Source organism: Mobula hypostoma, chromosome 7, assembly GCF_963921235.1.
Source record: "Mobula hypostoma chromosome 7, sMobHyp1.1, whole genome shotgun sequence".
Classification (NCBI taxonomy): Eukaryota; Metazoa; Chordata; class Chondrichthyes; order Myliobatiformes; family Myliobatidae; genus Mobula; species Mobula hypostoma.
In genome coordinates, this window is record NC_086103.1 from 177,420,118 (window position 1) to 177,441,712 (window position 21,595).

Below are 21,595 nucleotides of genomic sequence, written 5' to 3' on the forward strand. Positions count from 1 at the left end.
TAAGATATAGGAGCAGAAATAGGCCATTTGGCCCATCGATTCTGCTCCACCATGCAATCAAGGGCTGATCCAATTCTTCCAGTCATCCCCACTCCCCTGCCTTCTCCCCATACCCTTTGATGCCCTGGCTAATCAAGAACCTATCTATCTCTGTGTTAAATACACCCAGTAACTTGACTTCCACAGCCGCTTGTTGCAACAAATTCCATAGATTAACAGCCTCTGACTAAAGTAATTTATCTGCATCTCAGTTCTAAATGGATGTCCTTCAATCCTGAAGTCGTGCCATCTTGTCCTTGAATCCCCTACCATGGGAAATAACTTCGCCATATCTAATCTGTTCAGGCCTTTTAACATTTGGAATGTTTCTATGAGATCCCCCTTCTTTCTCCTGAACTCCAGAGAACACAGACCAAGAGCTGCCAAACGTTCCTGATATGGTAACCCTTTCATTCCTGGAATCATTCTTGTGAATTTTGTGACACTCCAATGTCAGTATATCCTTTCTAAAATAAGGAACACAAAACTGCACATGATACTCCAAGTGTGGTCTCACACATGCCTTATAGAGCCTCAACATCACATCTCTGCTCATATTCTATACCTCGAGAAATGAATGCTAACATTGCATTTGCCTTCTTTACCACCAACTCAACCTGGAAGTTAACCTTTAGGGTATCCTGCACAAGGACTCCCAAGTCCCTTTGCATCTCTGCGTTTTTGAATTCTCTCTCCATCTAAATAATAGCCTGCCTGTTTATTTCTTCCACCAAAGTGCCTGACCATACACTTTCCAACATTGTATTTCATTTGCCACTGCTTTGCCCATTCCCCTAATCTATCTAAGTCTCTCTGCAGGCTCTTTGTTTCCTCAACACTAACCGGTCCTCCACCTATCTTTGTATCATCATAAAAGCAGTGGTCACAACACTGACCCCTGTGGAACTCAAACACGAGGAATTCTGCAGATGCTAGAAATTCAAGCAACACACATCAAAGTTGCTGGTGAACGCAGCAGGCCAGGCAGCATCTCTAGGAAGAGGTACAGTCGATGTTTCAGGCCGAGACCCTTCGTCAGGTTGCCAGAATAGGATCCCTTTATTCCCACTCTGTTTTCTGCCGACCAGCCAATACTCCACCCATGCGAGTAACTCCCCTGTAATTCCATGGGCTCTTATTTTGCTAAGCAGCCACATGTGCGGCACCTTGTCAAAAGCCTTCTAAATATCGGAGTACACCACGTTCACTGCATCTCCTTTGTCTACCCTGCTTGTAATTTCCTCAAAGAATTACAGTAGGTTTGTCAGGAAGGATTTTCCTTTCAGAAAACCATGCTGGTTTTGGCCTATCTTGTCAGGTGCCTCTAGATACTCCATAATCTCATCCCTAACAATCAATTTCAGCAACTTCTCAACCACTGATGTCAGGCTAACAAGTCTATAGTTGCCTTCCTGTTGCCTCCCACCCTTCTTGAGTAGCTGAGTAACATTTGCAATTTTCCAGTCATCCGGTACAATGCCAGAATCTATCGATTCTTGAAAGATCATCGTTAATGCCTCCGCAATCTGTCTAGCTACTTCCTTCAGAACTCGAGGGTGCATTCCATCGGGTCCAGGAGATTTATCCACCCTCAGACCATTAAGCTTCCTGAGCACCTTCTCAGTCGTAATTTTCACTGCACAAACTTCATTTCCCTGACACTCTTGAATGTTTGGTACGTTTCACATACTGGCAATGAAGGGATTCTGATTTTGATGAACAAAATGAACAATGAGTGAGGGATGACCTCATTGAAGCCTATCGAATGGTGAAAGGCCTTGATAAAGTAGATGTGGAGAAGATGGTGGGAGAGTCTAATATTAGTGAACACAGCCTCAGAATAGAGGAGGAATTTCTTAAGTCGAGAGTGGTGAATCTGTGGAATTCTTTGCCACAGGCAGCTGCAGAGGCCAAGTCTTTATGTATATTAAAGGCAGAGGTAGATAAGATTCTTGATTAATCAGGGCATGAAGGGATACGGGGAGAAGGCAGGAGATTGGGACTGAGAGGGAAAATGGATCAGCCATGATGAAATGGTGGAGCAGACTCGATGGGCCAAATAGCCTAATTCTGCTCCTATATCTTATGGTCTTATAAATATGGGGCAGAATTCAGACCACAGAATTAATCGGAGGGCTGGACTTTAGTGAAGAGATTGAGGTAGAGAAGGAGGAAGGTCTGGGGTATGTCAAGCAGCTGAAGATATGGCGGCCATATGATTGAAGTTGGGGATGGCAAAGGGGCGAGGCTGAGTGAAGAAGAGGAATTGTAGAGTTGGGGAAAGTCAGAGAGGAAGAGAGGGCTATGTTCATAGAAGGGCTTGGAAACAAGGAAGATAATTTTTAAAAAGACATAGTTGGAGGAGGAACATACTGTATGTGTCATACATACATACACACACACACACACACACACACACACGCACACACACACAAACTCTGACTACTCTCTCTCACACAATGAACTTCCATTGTTGACCAAACTTCCTGCAGTGTTAATTAAGAAAACTGAGAGGCAAAGTCATTATTGAACTCTCTAACAGGATTAAATTTTAAGGATGCTTGAAGGCCCGAGCACAACAATTTAACCCAAACCGCTTACACCATGCTATTTTATTTACTTATGGTGCTCTCTATTGAACAGGGAACACATTTTATACCTTGTCCTGACCCTGCACAGTTCAGGAAAGAAATAAAATGAAGTGCCCTTTTGAATGGCTGTCTTTATTTTAACTCTTCTTGGTCCATACTGCTTGTCTTGCCCTCATAATTATTCCCTTAAAGCTCTTTTCTGTGGGTTTCTTAAACCTGAATTACAACTTCCTGATTTAACTAGCCATCTTTCTTCAGCTTTGTCACGCTGACACGTTGAACTTTGCCCTTTCACCCAGATATCTCAATTTTTTTAAGGGCAGATAATATACTGAGAGCACACAATGACTTGGCCTTTTGGAAAGGGAAAAATGATCTGTGGCCCAACAAATAGGCTGTTACGTAAGGCCTCAGAGATTTCATAATTCATGGCTTTATTCTGGGAAGTGGAACACAAAAGAGGCTATGTAGTCCTCTGTCTGATAGGCCGCATTACCAAGATCTGAATAGATTACTGAGGAGTCTTTGTTCAAACCTACTCAAGCCATGTCAGAACGAAGAAAGGAATTCAAAACCAGAACAGACTTCATTCTCAAAGTGCTGCACTGCCAGAGAAAACACGAGGGGTGTATACAGTGGGAATGAAGTACTGAATTGGAACAGAATCTTCAAACAGGAGATTGGAGCCAACCAGGAGGGGTTGGTCTGTCAGGCTAGCATTGAGAGCTGCTCCATTCATTCACTTCCAGTCCCGGGGGAACAGTGAGATGCCTATGTGCCGTAATTTGTTGCTGAATTGAGAAAGAGAGGGGACTGTGTTCTCGGAAGAGCGCTGGCTGCCAGCGATGGGTGTCGGGCAGTGCACATTGCTGCTCACTAGCATGGCAGAGCCTGCCACAGGGTGCCAGGAGGGGGCAAGGAAATGAAATGGGAGGAATGTGGGATTGAAGCCAAGTGGAGGAGGGGAGTGTGTGTGTGTGTGTGTGTGTGTGTGAGTGAGTGTGAGTGAGCGTGAGCAAGCTTGTGAGTGAGCATGAACGTGTGTGTGATTGCGAATGTGTGTGAGTGTGAGGATTGGTGTATGAGTGGGTGCGTGTATAGAAGTGAGTGTGCATATATAAGTGTGTGAGCGAGCATTAGTGAGTAAGTGTGCGAGTGTGGGCTGTTGTGGGAGTGAGTATGCACTTGTGCAGGTGTATGTGTGTATGGGTATGTATGTATGCATGTGTGTGTACAAGTGTGCGTGAATGTGCATGTATGTACATGTGTGAGTGAGTGTGAGTGTGTGTGTGTGTGAGTGTGAGTGTGAGTAACTGTGAGTGTGTGTGTGAATGTGTGCGCGTATGGGTGTCTGAGGCTACATCCACACTAGACCGGATAAATCCGTAACCAAAGTTTTTTCTCTTCGTTTTGACCCTCTATCCACAATGAAACGGCATTTCCTCCCCTGAAAACGGAGCTTTTCTAAAACACTCTCCAGAGTGTTTAAATCTGAAAACGCCAGTTGGCCGTTATGGTGTGTACGGGGTAACCGGCTATCTTTAAAACCGCTGTCATGACGTGCCGGAAATGGTGGCGGCAACGCGGCATTTCATTGTTTTCTTGAACGCAACCTCCAACACCACAACAATATCTGACAATAGATGTGTAACAGCCTAATGTAACATTATATGGAAATTCAAGATAACACTGATGCAGACATGTTTTATACATTTAACAAGGTGCTTTATTAATGTATTGATTGTGCAAACATTCAATAGATGCAATTGTCACTTTTGCCCAGTAACTCGTTTTATTGCACATGTTAAATAAAGAAAAATAATACACAAAGACATGGCAAAAGTAAAGGCAAACAAATAAGGTAACAGCAAATTTCACTTTTGCCCAGTAACAAGACTTATTGCATTTAGTTGTAGCTGTCATCCTTTTCATCGGTGAAGAGACTACGGCTGTAGGAAATGTTTCTGGACAAACGCGCACCAAGTCTTTCGTTTGGCAATTTCCTTTTAAGTTTTTCTAGTCTGTAACTGGACGAACGCGCACCAAGTGTACTGTTTCCTCTTCGCTTGTTTTCTGTAGATGTGTCCTGTGCATGCCCAGTAGGACGAGATTCGCCCAAATATCCATTTTAATGTGGACAGAGGTATTTTCAAAAACGGCTGGTGTGGATGCCTGTCGTTTTTACGCGGAACCGGTGATTTCAAAATTATCCCGTCTAGTGTGGACGTAGCCTGAGTGTACAGGTTGGCATGTGAGTGAGAGTGAATGTGTGTGTATGCGTGTGAGTGAGAGAGAGTGAGAGAGAATGAGTTTGAGTGTGAGTGAGAGTGCACGAGAGTGTGCGAGTGAGAGTGAGAGAGAATGAGTTTGAGTGTGAGTGAGAGTGCACGAGAGTGTGCGAGTGAGAGAGAGTGCAAGAGAAAGTGCATATGTGTATGTGTGAGTATGTAATATAAGATTGTGAGTGTGAGTGAGTGTGAGAGTGAATGAGTATATTAGTGTGTATCTGTGTATGGGTTGGTGTGTGATTGTGTGTATATGAGTATGTGTCTGTGTATATGTATTTAAGTGTGTGACTGAATGTGTGTGGGTTGGTGTGTGAGTGTGAGTGAGTGTAAGCATGTGAGTGAGAGTGAGGGAAAATGAGAGTGTGAGTGTGCCAGTGTGTGAGTGTGAGAGGAGAGTGTTTGAGTGCGTGTGTGGCTACAGGTCTGAGTGTGTATGCATGTGAGAGTACATGTGTGAGTGTGCGTGGGTTGGTGTGTGCATGCCTATATATGTGCACATACGTGTGTGTGTGCATGTGGTGTGTGCACACGTGTGTGTGTATGTGAGAGTGTGTGTATATATGTGTGTGTGTTTGTATCTGTGTGTGGGTTGGTGTGTGTGTGTGTGGGTGCATGCTTATGTGTCTATGTGTTTGTGTGGGTGTATATTTGTGGGTTTCTGTGGGAGTCCGTGTGTGTGTGTGTGTGTGTTTTTAGAAAAGTCAGATTGGTTCTGAATCACAAGAGAAGGAATTTGTAGAACGTCTGCGAGTCAGCTTTTTAGTGCAGTTTGTAGTTGAGCATACTAGGGGAAAGGCAGTTCTGGATTGGGTGTTGTTTAATGAATCAGATTTGATTGTGGAGCTCAAGGTAAAAAACTCCTTAGAAGGGAGTGATCATAATATGATAGCATTCATCCTACAGTTTGAGATTGAGAAGCTAAAGTTAGTTGTACCAGTTTTACAGTGGAGTAAAGGGAAATACAGAGGAATGAAAGAGGAGCTGCAAAATTAATTGAAAGGGGACCATCATGAAGTTGAGAAGGCAGGAGAATTAAGTTGAGATGGATAATAAATCTGCCATGATGAAAATGACAGAGCAAATATGATGGGCTGAAGAGCCGAATTCTGCTCTTATATCTTACTTTCTTATAGATCCCTGCCCACTGTATTGATAACTATAAGAAATACTGGCTGAAATGACCCAGTCAGGCCTGTCCGATCTTTAACTTTTCTCTCCATTCCAACCACCTTCTCCTGTCCTACTGCCTGGATGCAAACAGTGGAATAGTAATTATGTTACAGGATTAGACAGCAAGAAGTCTGTACTCATAATCTAATGACATGAATAATTTCACTCCTGGCATGTAAATTAAGCTAATTAAACAATGGATAACTAGCCCCATTAATATTAACCATGAAGCTATTGAACTGTAATGAAGACCCAACATATAATCTCAAATTCAATACTGCTCCAGGGAAAAACGTGGCAAAGAAGGGCTTCATAAGATAGTGCCTTTTGATTTCTCTTTCCACCTGAGAGGATAGATGGGCCTAATTTTAAAGTTCCATTTGAAGAAACATACACTAAGAGGCCACTTTAATAGCTGCAGAGTGGAAAATGCAGTGGTCTTCTTCTGCTGTAGCCCATCCACTTCAAGGATCAACACGTTGTGCCTTCAGAGATGCTTTTCTGCAATCCACTGTGGTAACACTGGTCATTTGAGTTACCATCGCCTTCCTGTCAGCTTGAACCAGTCTGGCCATTCTCCCCTGACCTCTCTTATTGACGAGGTATTTTTATCCACAGAACTGCCACTTGCCGGATTTTTATTTGTTTTTGGCACCATTCTCTGTAAACTCTAGAGACTGCTGTGCATGAAAATCCCAGGAAGTCATCAGTTTCTGAGATACTCAAACCACCCCATGTGACACCAACAATCACTCCGAGGTCACTTAGATCACATTTCTTCCCCATTCTGATGTTTTGTCTGAACAATGACCAAACTCTTTGACCATGTCTGCATGCTTGTATGCATTAAGTTGCTGCCACATGATTGGCTGATTAAATATTTGCATTAGTGAGCAGGTGCACCTAATAAAGTGGTCACTGAGTAGACTTTCCAACGGTTGATGATCTGTTAATAAAAGGCCTACAAATTACTATCTTCTCGCAGCTACCATCAGGCAGGAAGTACAGAAGCCTGTTGTCCCACACCACCAGGTTCAAGAAAAGCTACTTCCCATCAACCATTTGGCTTTTTAACCCACTGGCACAACCCTAAATACTACGTCGCTATAGCATCACAATATTGACCACTTTGAACTACAATGGATTTGTTTCTGTTTTTTCTAATTATGTTATTTCTGGTATAATTTCGTGTAATTTATATTTAGTTTGATTTTCTTGTGAATGTTGTCTGCAATGCTACTTGTGCACAGAACAATAAAATCTTGGGCCTTGGCTTTGACTTTAATAGGAGAACTGGTCACCAGTCTCACTGCTGAAACCTGCTTCATGTTATCACAGAAAGACGAAGACCATGTGACCTCTTCACAAATGTCACTTAGACAAGGAAATCTCCAAGGTAAGTTCAAGCCGGCATTGTCCACCGACCTCCAGGAGGATCACAACCGTGTCGTGGTTTGGACACTTGCGTGCCTCAGTAACCCAGAGAGCTATGTTGGCTGGAGTCAGGGCTTTGTGCTTTGGCTATTGGTTGGGTCACCCATGCCAAACAGGTCAATAGGTGGAGGACAGACTAAGAGTGGTCTACTGGTCCTCCAGGTTTGGGGTGGGGGTGGTGTTCAGCTCAGGGCTAACAACCCTGACTGGTAAAACAAAATTGTCATGGAAACAGCAATGAAGACTCCTACATCAGAGTGCGATGGTATTCCTGAGTCTCCTCCCCAGACTTGCATGACTGACAGTGATGAAAATGGAGGGGAAGCTACTGACATGGTGCAGGAAACCCTGAAGGCCATCACAGTTGGAGGACCTTCGTTGCTGCCCTAAGAGCCAGCGGCATAACAGGCAGTAAGTAATTAGTTTTTCCACTGAAATTAGGTGAGACTACAACTAGAGGTCATAAGTTAATGAGGAAAGATAAAATATTTATGGGGAACTACTTCACACAGAGGATGGTGTGAGTGAGGAATGAGCTGCCAGTAGATGTAATGGATTCATGTTTGATTTCAACATTTAAGAGAAGTTTGGTTAAGTACATGGATGGGAGGGGTATGGAGGGGTATGAGGGGCTATGGTCCAGGTGCCGGCCGATGGGACAAGGCAGAATAACAGTTCAGCCTGGACTAGATGGGCCAAATGTCATGTGTCTGTGCAATAGTGTTCTATGGCTACATGACTCTATGTGCACATCTTATCCAAGTGGTCTATATGCGACTCTAAAGTCCCCAGTGTGGTTGCCTCTGAAATATCACACAGAGATTCTCAATGCGGGGGAGTTAGGGATAGATGCTGGCCTTGGCATCTCTGATCAAAGTTCAAAGTTAATAGATATCAAAGGGCATACAGTATATGTCACCATACACATCCCTGAGATTAGGTTTCTTGCAGGTATACACAGTAAATCCAAGAAACACAACAGAATTAATCCCAACAGGATGGACAAACAAGCAATATGCAAAGGGCAGCAAACAGTGCAACTACAAAAGAGAGAAAACAATAACAACAAATAAATAAGAAATAAATATTGAGAACATGAGATGAGGAGTCCTTGAAAGTGAGCCCATAAGTTGTGGGAACTGTTCAGTGTTGGGGCGAGTGAAGTTAAGCGAAGTTAATGCTGTTTTTGAACCTGGAATCCTGAGGCTCCTGTACCTTCCAACTAATGGCAGCAGTGAGAAGACAGCATGTCCTGGATGGTGTGGGGGGAATCACTTGATGATGGATGCTATTTTCCTGTGACAGCAGCAGCAGATGAAATTTCACAGAACAAGATAATAATTGTCTTCTCCTTCCAACTGATCCAACGGTGTCATTGTTACTGCCTTGACCTCTGACCCGGATCAGAATCAGGTTTATTGTCATTGACATGCATCATGAAATTTGGTGTTTTACAGGAGCAATACATTAAAGAAAAAGCTGTAAGTCAGAAATCTGATGGCAGAGGGGAAGAAGCTGTTCCTAAAATGATGAATGTGTATCTTCAAGTTTCTTATCTGCTCTCTGATGATAGTAGTGAGAAGAAGGCATGTCCCAGATAGTGAGGATCCTTCATGATGGATGCTGCCTTCTTGAAGATTTCCTCCGTGGTGGAGAGGCTGGTGCCCATGATGGAGCTGGCTAAGTTTACAACTGCCTGCAGCTTATTCCGATCCTGTGCATCAGTGCCTCCAAAGCAATCATTGATGCAATCAGTCAGAATGCTCTGCACAGTATATCTGTAGAAAGTTGCAAAAGTCTTCAGCAACATACCAAATCTTCTCAGACTCTTGACCCTGGATGGGAACAACAAATCCACCCTTCCCCCACCTTCTGCTGCTAAATCTCTTATATTTATTTTCATTTATTTAATGGACTGGTATGGAAACACCAACCAGGAAGGGAAAAGCCTCCAAAACATGGTGGATACAGCCCAGCCCATCACAGGCAAAATCCTTCCCATCAATGAGTATATTTACAAGGGCCCTGCCACAAGAAAGCAGCATACACCATCAAGAAACCCCCACCATCAAGGCCATACTCTCTTTTCACAAATACCATCAGGCAGGAGATACAGCAACACGTCCCAGACTGCCAAGTTCACAAGCAGCTATTATCCTTCAACTATCAGACTCCTGAACTGGCGTGGATAATTTCAGTCACCGTGATTCTGAACTGATTCCACAACCTACTGACTCACTTTCAAGAACTGTACAATCAACGTTCCCTCTATTTTTCTTTTGCAGCTGTGCGGATCAACCATTACCCTTAGTAGGAAATTTTTAACACAGCCTGAAAACCGTGCGGTGCTTTAATAAAACACTATATTAAAGAAAATTCCAGCTGTGTGGCAACAAAGGCAATGTGCACAGGAACATTTCAGTTACTGTGCGTCTGCGCATCCACGTAGCTTAGAGGGAACAGTGTCTACAACTCATCTTCTCAGAATTATATAGTTTTTATTTGCACTATTTGTCTCTTTTAGCACACTGGTTGTCAATCGTTGCTTAATAATACTTTTGATAAATTCCTATAAATGCCTGCAAGAAAATGAATCTCAAACTAGTATATGGTAACATATAATTTGATAATAACTTTAATTTGACTTTGCTGTTGACGTTTATCACCACATCCTTACCTCCACTCGCTCAGCTGTCCTATGTTTTGAACGGCATTTGCCTGTTCTTCCTAATGAGAACAGTCCCAATTTTCCTTTTCTGGATACGGAGATACATTTTTAGCTCCTTACCCATCACTGTTGTCTTAGCAACAGTGAATACCAAAAATGTGGTGAAATTCCTAGTGGCTAATGTTTCCCCAACAGTTGCATCATTGTTCCCAGTTTCAAATATGAACAGGATGCAACAACTACTGGTGTTTGCAGCACACATTCTGTGCATTAATGTGGTCCCAGATGCCTCGTGGGAGTGGTTATTAAGTCCATACAGGGCCTAAAATCGCTCACAGTATTCAGATTCAGATATTTATCACATGTAAATCGAAACATATGGGTGGCAGGGTGGAGATACGTCTCTACCAAAGGAGGTGTAAGGCACTCCTTCCCTCCATTCGCCTGACGGTCACCCTTGAGCAAAGTGTGGCACCTGCTTAGCCCCCATTCAAGGTCATGTGGAGCCATGGGAGCAGGTGGCGGACAGTCGTATGAGCAGATGGTGCATATCATAAGTCCTGGTTACATGATAACTTACGCCAGGCAGAAAATCCCTGAAGAGTATTGATCGTGGCTGGGGTCTCCCATCTTGGAAAGACACTGTCCAGAAGAAAGCAATGGCAAACCACTTCTATAGAAAACATTGCCAAGAGCAATCATGGTCATGGGACCATGATCGCCTACATCATATGACACAGCACATAATTATGATGATGATATCGAAACACACAGTGAAACGTACTGTTTGCCTTAACAGCCAACACACCCAACGACGTACCGAGGGCAGAAATTATTGATGGACATCAGCAACACTTGATAAACCCACGTCCATCTGCATCCATGTGTAAGTGTATTTCAGAAACTGATTCAGATTAATTTATTTACCATACATATATTGGAGCACACAGTGAAATGCATCGTTTGTGTTGACAGCCAACACACCCAAGGACATGCTGGGGGCAGCCAGCAAGTTTAGCCAAAGATTGAATAGGGTAGGACTTCATTCCTTGGAACATAGAAGACTGAGGGGAGATTTGATAGGGGTATACGAAATGATGAGGAGTATAGATAGGGTAAATGCAAGCAGATTTTTCCACTGAGGTTGGGTGGGACTACAACCAAAGGTCATGGCTTAAGGGTGAAAGGTGAAAAGTTTAAGGGGAAACTACTTCACTCAGAGGGTCGCGAGAGTGTGGAAAGAGCTGCCAGGGCAAGTGATGCATGCGAGCTCGATTCCAACATCGATGAGAAGTTTGGATAGGTACATGGACGATAGGGATATGGAGGGCTAAGGTACCGGTGCAGGTCGATGGGAGTGGGCAGTTTAATGGCTTGGCAAGGTCTAGAGGGGCTGAAGGGCCTGTTTCTGCACTGTACATTTCTATGACTCTATCCATCACCAACACAGCATGCCTACAATGTTCAGCAGTATAAGCAGCAGCAACAACAACAAAACAAGCCCAGTTCCAACCTTCCCCAAACCCACCCTCTCTCACATACACAGATAGTCTCCCAACCCCATGGCAAACCATCTCCAGGCCTCCAGCCTGCAGTGGTCTCGTGGACTCACAGATGTTAGAGTGCATATTCTAAAAGTGGTTGAATAGTAATTAAAAATAAACCTTTATTCATATCAGCAGGAAAAGTCCAAACACTACATCAAATGTGGAGTGCTGTTTAAGGACAGTTAGTTAGATTGAAGAACATTAGTGAGTAATGCAAGGTTGGTCACTTGTTATCGTAGTTACCCATGATCCTCTGAGTAATCCCCATCGTTATGGTGGCAGTCTAGGTCAGCTGGTGGTGCTGCCACCACACAGCTCAAGTGGTTTGATTCTGATCTTGGGAGCTGTCTTTGTGGAGATTTCATGTTCTCCCCGTGACCCTGTGGGTTTCACCTCGGTGTTCCTGTTTCCTCCTACTTCCCAAAAATATGTGGGGGCTAGGAGATTAATTACCCACTGTAAATTGCCTCTAGTGTGTAGAAATGTTGGAAGAAGCCTGGAACATAGACCATCACAGTGCAGTCCAGGCCTCTTGGCCCACAATCTTTAAACCTACTCTAAGGTCAATCTGACCCTTCCTTCCCATTTTGCCTTCCATTTCTCTATCATGTTTTCCAAAGTATTACAGAGAAAGTTACAGAGAAGGATGAGCATGGATCAACACCTGGAGTTATGACATTGTAGCCATGAGTGAGACTTGGCTGCAGGAGTGCAGGACTGTTAGCTCAGCATTACGTTGTTTTAGATGTGACAGAGGGGGAGGGATTAAAGTAGGAGGAGTGGCACTACTAGTCAGGAAACACGTCACAGCAGTGCTCCGCCAGGACAGACCGGAGAACTTGACTAGTGAGGTGTTAAGGGTGGAACTGAGAAACAAGAAAGGTATGACCACATCAATGAGGCTATATTACAGACATCCAACAGTCCTTGGGATTTAGAGGAACAAATTAGTAAAGGGATTGCAGACTGTTGCAAGAAACATAAGATTGTTATAGTAGGTGATTTTAACTTTCCACATGTTGACCGGGAATCCTATTCTGTAAAAGGACAAGATAGGACAGGGTTTTTCAAGTGCATAAAGTTTTCTTTCTTAAGTATGTAGAGGACAAATAAGAGAGCATGTGATACTGGATCTGCTATTAAGGAATAAGACAGGGCAGCTGGCTGAAGTTGTAGGGGAACATTTTGAATCCAATAACCACAATGCTATTAGTTTTAAAGTAAATATGCAAAAAGATAGGTCTGGTCCGCGGGTTGAGATTCTAAATTGAAGTTCGGCCAATTTTGATAGTGTCAGATATAACAAATGTGGATTGGGACAAGCTTCTTTTCTGGCAAAGGTGTACTTGGAAAGTGGGAGGCCTTCAAAAATGAAATTTTTAAAGTGCCTGTCAGAATGAGAGATAAAGGTAACAAGTGTGGAGAACTTTGGTTTTCAAGAGATATTGAGCCCTGGCTAAGAGAGAAAAGGAGGTGCAAAGCAGGTACAGGCAAATAGGAACAAATCAGGTGTTTGTGGAGTACAAGAAATGCAACAGAACACTCAGGAAGGCTAAAAGAAGGAATGAAGCTGCTTTAGCAGATGAGAAGGAGAATCCTAGGGGATTCTGAAGATATGTTGAGAGCAGAAGGATTTCAAGGGACAAAATTGGTCCTCTGGAAAACCAGAATGATAATCTATATGTGGAACCAAAACAGATGAGGGAGATCTTAAATGAATTCTTTGCTCCTGTATTTACTCAGGAGATGGATGCAGAGTCTATAGAAGTGAGGCAAAGTGGCATCAACTTCATGGACCCCGTGGAGATTGCAGAGCAGGAGGTGTTTGCTACCCTGAAGCAAATCAGGGTGGATAAATCCCCAGAGCCTGACAAGGTGTTCCCTCGGTCCCTACAGGTGGCAAGAGCAGAAATTGCTGGGGCCTTAGCTGAGATACATAAAACATCCTTAGCGCCAGGATGAGGAACCGGAGGATTGGACGATAGCCAATGTTGTTTCACTATTTTGAAAGGGCTCTAAGCGTGAACCAGGAAAGTATAGGCTGGTGAGTCTGATATCAGTTGTAGGAAAGTTATTGGAAGGTATCCTAAGGGACCGGATATATAGTATAAGTATTTGGAAAGACTTGGACTGCTTAAGGATAGTCAGCATGGCTTCATGCATGGCAGGTCATGTCTAACCAAACTTACAGAGTTTTTTCAGGAGGTTACCAAGAATGGGAATGAAGGTAAGGCAATGGATATTGACTACATGAATTTTAGTAAGGATTTTGACAAGGCCCCACATGAAGACCATAAGACCATAAGACATAGGAGCAGAATTAGGCCATCTGGCCCATCGAGTCTGATCTGCCATTCAGTCATGGCTGATCCTTTTTTCTATCTCCTCCTCATCCTCAGTTCACGGCCTTCTCCCTGTAACCTTTGATGCCATGTCCATTCAAGAACCTATTAATCTCTGCCTTAAATACACCCAATGACCTGGCCTCCACAGCTGCATGTGGCAACAAATTCCCCAAATTCCCCACCCTTTGGCTAAAGAAATTTCTCTGTATCTCTGTTATGAAAGGGTGTCCCTCTATCCTGAAGCTGTGCCCTCTTGTCCTTGACCCTCCCACCATAGGAAACATCCTTTCCACATCTACTCTGTCTAGGCCTTTCAATATTCGAAAGGTTTCAATGAAATCCCCCCGCATCCTTCTGAATTCCAGCGAGTACAGACCCAAGGCCATTAAACATTCCTCGTATGATAACCCTTTCATTCCTGGAAACATCCTTGTGAACCTCCTCTGGACCCTCTCCAATGCCAGCTCATCTTTTCTGAGATGAGGGGTCCAAAACTGGTCATAATACTCAAGGTGAGGCCTCACCACTGCCTTATAAAGTCTTAGCATCACATCCCTACTCTTGTACACTAGATCTCTTGAAATGAATGCTAACATGGCATTTGCCTTCTTCACCACCAACTCAACCTGTAAGTTAACCTTCAGGGTGTTCTGCACAAGGACTCTCAAGTCCCTTTGCATCTCAGATTTTTGGATTTTCTCCCCGTCTAGAAAATAATCCACACATTTATTTTTACTACCAAGGTGCATAACCATGCATTTTCCAATATTGTATTTCATTTGCCACTTTCTTGCTCATTCTCCCAATCTGTCTGAGTCCTTTTGCATGCTATCTATTTCCTTAACACTACCTGCCCCTCCACCAGTCTTCATATCATCTGCAAACTTTTGAACAAAGCCATCTATTCCATCATCTAAATTATTTACATACAGCATATAAAGAAGTGGTCCCAACACCGACCCCTGCAGAATATCATTAGTCACTGGCGGCCAACAAGAAAAGGATGCTTTTATTCCCACTCGCTGCCTCCTACCAATCAGCCAATGCTCTAACCATGTGAGCAACTGTACTGTAATACCATGGGCTCTTAACTTGGTAAGCAGCCTCATGTGTGGCACCTTGTCAAAAGCCTTCTGAAAGTCCAAATATACAACATCCATTCCATCTCCTTTATCTATCCTACTTGTAATCTCTTCAAAGAATTCCAACAAGTTCGTCAGGCAGGATTTTCCCTGAAGGAAACCATGCTGACTTTGTACTATCTTGTCCTGTGTCACCAAGTACTCCATCACCTCACCCTTAACAATTGACTCTAACATCTTCCCAACTACTCAGGTCAGGCTAACTGGTCTATAATTTCCTTTCTGCTGTCTTCCTCCTTTCTTAAAGAGTGGAGTAATATGTGCAATTTTCCAGTCCTCTGGCATCATACCAGAGTTCAATGACTTTTGAAAGATAATTTCTAATGCTACCACAATCTCTAATACTCCTCTTTCAGAACCCTGGGGTGCAGCTCATCTGGTCCGGGTGACTTATGTTCCTTTAGGTCGTCCAGCTTTTTGAGCACCTTCTGTCTTGTAATAGTAACCGTACCCACTTCTCTTCCTTCACACACTACAACATCAGGCATACTGCTCATATCTTCCACAATGAAGGCTGATGCAAAATACTAATTTAGTTCATCAGCCATCTCCTTGTCCCCCATTATTATTTTCATGCCTCATTATCTAGTGGTCCTATATCCACTCTCATTTCTCTTTTATTTTTAACATACCTGAAAAAGCTTTAATTATCCACTCTGATATAATTTGCTAACTTGCTTTCATATTTAATCTTTTCCCTTCTAATGATTTTTTTAGTTGCTCTCTGTAGGTTTTTAAAAACTTTTCAATCCTCTATCTTCCCACTAATTTTTGCTTTGTTGTATGCGCTTTCTTTTGCTTTTACAATAGCTTTGACTTCCCTTGTCAGCCACAGTTGTACTATTTTACCATTTCAGTATTTCTTCATTTTTAGAGTACACATGTCCTGCACCGTCCTCATTTTTCCCAGAAACGCACGCCATTGCTGCTCTGCTGACATCCCTGCCAGCAGCTCCTTCCAATTTACTTTGGTCAACTCCTCTCTCATATCACTGTAATTTCCTTGACTCCACTGAAATACTGCTATGTCAGGCTTTACTTTCTTCCTATCAAATTTCAAGTTGAACACACTCATATTGTGATCACTGGTTCCTAAGGGTTCTTTTACCTCAAGTTCCCTGATCGCCTCCGGTTCATTACATAGCACTCAATCCAGTATAGCTGATCCCCTAGTCTAAATGACAAACTGCATCCCTAATGATTTGATACTCAGCCTGTTGGCTGAAACTTAGTCCCGTCACCGGCCTGCCCTACCTGAAACTGACTGCACGCTATCTTCATTTTTTTTACCATCGGTCCTTTCCTGAGTTGCTTCACTTCAGTTCTCACTCCCTGCCAAGTAAGCTTAAACCCTCCCCAACAGCTCTAACAAACCTGCCCTTGAGAATATTGGTCCCCCTCTGGTTCAGGTGCAACCCGTCACTTTTGAATAGGTCATACCTTCCTCAGAAGAGATCCCAATGATCCAAAAACCTGAAGTCCTGACCCCTGCACCAGCTTCTCAGCCACGTGTTTATTTGCCAGATGATCTGGTTTCTACCCTCACTGGCGCGTGGCACAGGCAGCAATCCAGAAATTACTACCCAGGAGGTCCTGCTTCTCAGCTTTCTACCTAGCTCTCTAAATACTCCTTTCAGGACCTCATTGCTTTTCCTTCCTATGTCATTGGTACCAATATGTACCAAGACATCTGGCTGTTCCCCCTCCCTCTCCAAAATGTTGTGGACGCGATCTGAGACATCTCTGACCCTGGCACCTGGGAGGCAACATACCATCCAGGTATCCTGTTCACATCCACAGAATCTCCTGTCTGTTCCCCTCACTATCAAGCCCCCTATCACTACTGCTCGCTTCTCTCTCTTTCCCTTCTGCACCACGGACCCATGCTCAGTGCCTGTAACCCGGTCATCATGGTATTCTCCCGGGAGGTCATCCCCCACAAAATTATCCAAAGCAGTATACTTGTTTTCGAGGGGAGTGGCCACAGGGGTGCTCTGTTCTAACTGCCTATTTCCGTTTCTCCTGATGGTCACCCAGCTACTCGCCTCCTGCAAATTTGGAGTGACTACTTCCCTGTAACTTTGATCAATTATCTCTTCAGTCTCCCGTACAAGCCAAAGGTCATCCAATTGCTGCTCTAGATCCCTAACACGGTCTTCAAGGAGCTGCAGCCGGATGAAATTCACACAGATGTAGTTCCCTGGGAGACTCTGGGTCTCCGAGTTCTCCAACGTCCAGCATGAAGAGCACACCACGGGCATTTAGATGGTACAGTAAGAGTGGGAGAAGAAAAAGGAAACCTTAACAGATGCTTTACACACAGCTGATGCCTCTTCCTAGCCGAGGCCTAGTTTGAGCCAAAGCCTATCGCTTCTACGCTCGCTATTGGCCTACTCCCGACAATGGCCGTTCCACTTCTGTACTCTTACTTAGCTTGTAGAACTCTGCTGATGCCGCTGATAGGCCACGTACAACGGACAAAGCTCTCGAAGCTCCCTTTTTAAACAACCGCTGCTGACCTGCGTGAAATCCCTCTTGGTGGAGTTCTGTTGATGCTGCTGATAGGCCACGTACAATGGACAAACACTCTCAAAGCTCCCTTCTTAAATAATCGCTGCCGATCTGCGAGAAATCCCTTTTGGTAGAGTTCTGTTGACATTGCTGATAGGCCGTGTGCTCGGTCACAAAGCTTTAGCAACACACACAGCTCTTTTAACCCTATAATCAAACATTTCTTCCACAGGCTGGGAGGATGGGAAAGTGGCTGGTTTTGCTGTTGCTGTTGCTTCTACTTGTGTTGTGAGTTGTGTGTTCTGCTCAGCATTGTGGGTACGCTATGATGGTACCGGAATCTGTGCACTTTGGGGTGTGTTGGTTGTTACCACAAATTATGCATTTTACTGTACGCTTTGATGTAAGTGTGAAAATAAATCTGAGTCCAAAACAGAATCTTGGGATGATCTGAAAAGATAGCCTCAGCACTCCCCAGAAGCAGAAGACAAGGGTACTACCTGGAAAGGTTAATGGTTCTGACCAGAAACATAGTGTAACATCAGGAGAGACAAAATCAATTCTCTCCATGATGTTGTGGTTCAGTCCATTAAATAAATTAGAATGAAAAGCAAATGCAACGTACACAACGTTCACAGCAGCTCGAGTAATGGAAATTCACCCTCATGGAATTCACAAATCTCTGCCAAGGATTTTGAGATACAGAATAAAAAATCATTGTTTTGAACTTATGTGGGTAAATTAACTAAATAAATACAAAGATCTGAACAAAACGAATAAAAATTGTCAGGTTTTGCCAAGGGTTCACATTATGAGGAATCAAGATACATTTGGTTTTCTAGAGATGCAACCAATCTGTATCACAATGGTGTCCTGTATTAGTAATAGTAACGGTTGTAAAAGCCCTTGAAATTACTAATCCCTGCACTGGAAATGAAGTGTGCGCTCCATACCAAGTATTCCTGGATAGTGGAAGACAAGAAATACATCCCTGGTCAATATCTGCACATGGCATTGTGGTCAACCTCCCAATTCATCCCCTGCCAATATCTCTGCATAATATTGTGGTGCAACACTGAAATTCATCCCCTGCCAATATCTCTGCATAATATTGTGGTGCAACACTGAAATTCATCCCCTGCCAATATCTCTGCATAATATTGTGGTGCAACACTGAAATTCATCCCCTGTCAATGGCTGTACATGGCACTGTGGTGCAGCACTGAAATTCATCCTCCATTCATGGTTATCAAGTGTCTCTGAAATTTGTTCTATTGACTTTGTTATAAACGATTTCACAGAACAATGGAGTGCCATCATTATCTGCTCTGATGGGAGCCATAGAGTTCACTTGTGTGTGATGACCGTTGTCCAAGCTAGATCACACTTGCTTTTAATACATAAGTATACGATCTCCAGAAGTCCCAATCATCTTACTTTTTTCACAAGTCCCTTCAAAGTCCTTACCTTCTGAATAATGGGAAAGCGTCAACAAGCTTACACAGGAGGCCCCAGCACCGGAACCAAAGACAGTAATTCGCATTGAGTCTCCTCCAAACGCCCCGATATTTTCACTAATCCACCTCAGTGCTTGGATCTGGTCAAGTAACCCATAATTCCCTTTGGCAGCTTGGTCACCTGTGCTTAGAAAGCCTAGGAAGAAAAGCAAAATAATTGATTTAGGCTAAAGATTTTTCAAAGTTAAAAATAAACAATTTATATAGTTTGATTCACCAGCCAGTGGCCATCGTGCAACAGAAAAGTTTCTGGACTCTAAGTGATCAAGTAATCCCTGTGTTCGTAGAATCATGGAATCCTACAGCAAGAAATGGTCCCTTTTGGCCCAGTTGGTCCGTGCGATCATCAAGCCTTTTTACACTAAGCCCGTTTAACTGCTTAGGCTCGTATCCCCAATCAATACACACCAAATGCTGGAGAAACTCAGCAGGTCAGGCAGCTACTATGGAAATGAATAAACAGTTGATGTTTCGGGCCGAGATCATTCTTAAGGACTGGAAAGGAACTGGGAAAGACACCAGAAAAAAAAAGGTGGATGGAGGGGGAGGAGGATAGCTAGAAGGTGATAGGTGAAGCCAGCAGGGTAGGAAAGGTAAGGGCAGGCGAGGAAGGAATCTGATAGGAGAGGAGAGTGGACTATTGGAGAAAGGCAAGAAATAATAATAGTAGCAGCACAGGATAAACAAGCAAGAACAACTTACTAAATAGGTATAGCTATTCCAAACACATATAACATACAGAAATCAGTAAGTGAAAAACACCAGAAAAATGCTGAATTGAAAAAGGAAATTGTAAGACTATGGAATATGAACAGGATATACATTGTCCCAATAGAAATATCTAGAACTGGTATCATCCCAAATTCACTACACAATAACATTAAACAGTTAGACCTGCACAGCAACATCTATGTAAATCCCGAGAAAATCACAATAGACAGATCGTGTGAGCTCTGTCTCAGTGGCCGATGTTAGGCTGTCTTTAAAGAGAGTGAACCATTACAAGGCAGAAGGTCCCGATGGAGTACCTGGTAAGGCTCTGAAAACCTGTGCCAGCCAACTGGCGGGACTATTCAAAGACATTTTCAACCTCTCACTGCTACGGGCGGAAGTTCAGACTTGCTTAAAAAAAGGCAACAATTATATCAGTGCCTAAGAAAAATAATGTGAGCTGCCTTAATGACTATCACCTGGTAGCACTCACATCGACAGTGATGAAATGCTTTGAGAGGTTGGTCATGACTAGGCTGAATTCCTGCCTCAGCAAGGACCTGGACCCATTGCAATTTGCATATCGCCACAATAGATCAATGGCAGATGCAATCTCAATGGCTCTTCACACAGCTTTAGACCACCTGGACAATACAAACACCTATGTCAGGATGCTGTTCATTGACTATAGCTCAGCATTTAACACCATCATTCCCACAATCCTGACTGAGAAGTTGCAGAACCTGGGCCTCTGCACCTCCCTCTGCAATTGGATCCTCGACTTCCTAACCGGAAGACCACAATCGGTACGGATTGGTGATAATATATCCTCCTCGCTGACCATCAACACTGGTGCACCTCAGGGGTGGGTGCTTAGCCCACAGCTCTACTCTCTATATACACATGACTGTGTGGCTAGGCATAACTCAAATACCATCTATAAATTTGCTGATGATACAACCATTGTTGGTAGAATCTCAGGTGGTGACAAGAGGCCGTACAGGAGCGAGATATGCCAACTAGTGGAGCAGTGTCGCAGCAACAACCTGGCACTCAAAGAGCTGATTGTGGACTTCAGGAAGGGTAAGACAAAGGAACACATACCAATCCTCATAGAGGGATCAGAAATGGCGAGAGTGAGCAGTTTTAAGTTCCTGGGTGTCAAGATCTCTGAGGATCTAACCTGGTCCCAACATATTGATGCAGTTATAAAGAAGGCAAGACAGAGGATATACTTCATTAGGAGTTTGAACAGATTTGGTTTGTCAACAAATACACATAAAAACTTCTATAGATGTACCATGGAGAGCATTCTGACAGGTTGCGTCACTGTCTGGTATGGGGGGGGGGGGGACTACTGCACAGGACCGAAAGAAGCTACAGAAGGTTGTAAATCTAGACGGCTCCATCTTGGGTACTAGCCTACAAAGTATGCAGGACATCTTCAAGGAACAGTGTCTCAGAAAGGCAGCGTCTATTATTAAGGACCTCCAGCACCCAGGGCATGCACTTTTCTCACTGTTACCATCAGGTAGGAGATACAGAAGTCTGAAGGCACACACTCAGTGATTCAGGAACAGCTTCTTCCCCTCTGCCATCCAATTCCTGAATGGACATTAAACCTTTGGACAA

The 21,595-nt window shown here is 43.5% G+C and overlaps 1 protein-coding gene across 6 annotated transcripts in view; it reads right to left on the minus strand.

Moving 5' to 3' along the window:
- nlgn4xa (neuroligin 4 X-linked a) overlaps nucleotides 1-21,595 on the minus strand; it is a 360,091-nt gene that overhangs the window by 50,943 nt on the left and 287,553 nt on the right. For all 6 annotated transcript variants that reach the window (XM_063054618.1, XM_063054615.1, XM_063054614.1 and 3 more), the window contains one exon: nucleotides 19,203-19,388. In XM_063054618.1, the coding sequence (XP_062910688.1) occupies nucleotides 19,203-19,388 (186 nt within the window). The remainder of the gene's footprint in view (nucleotides 1-19,202; nucleotides 19,389-21,595) is intronic.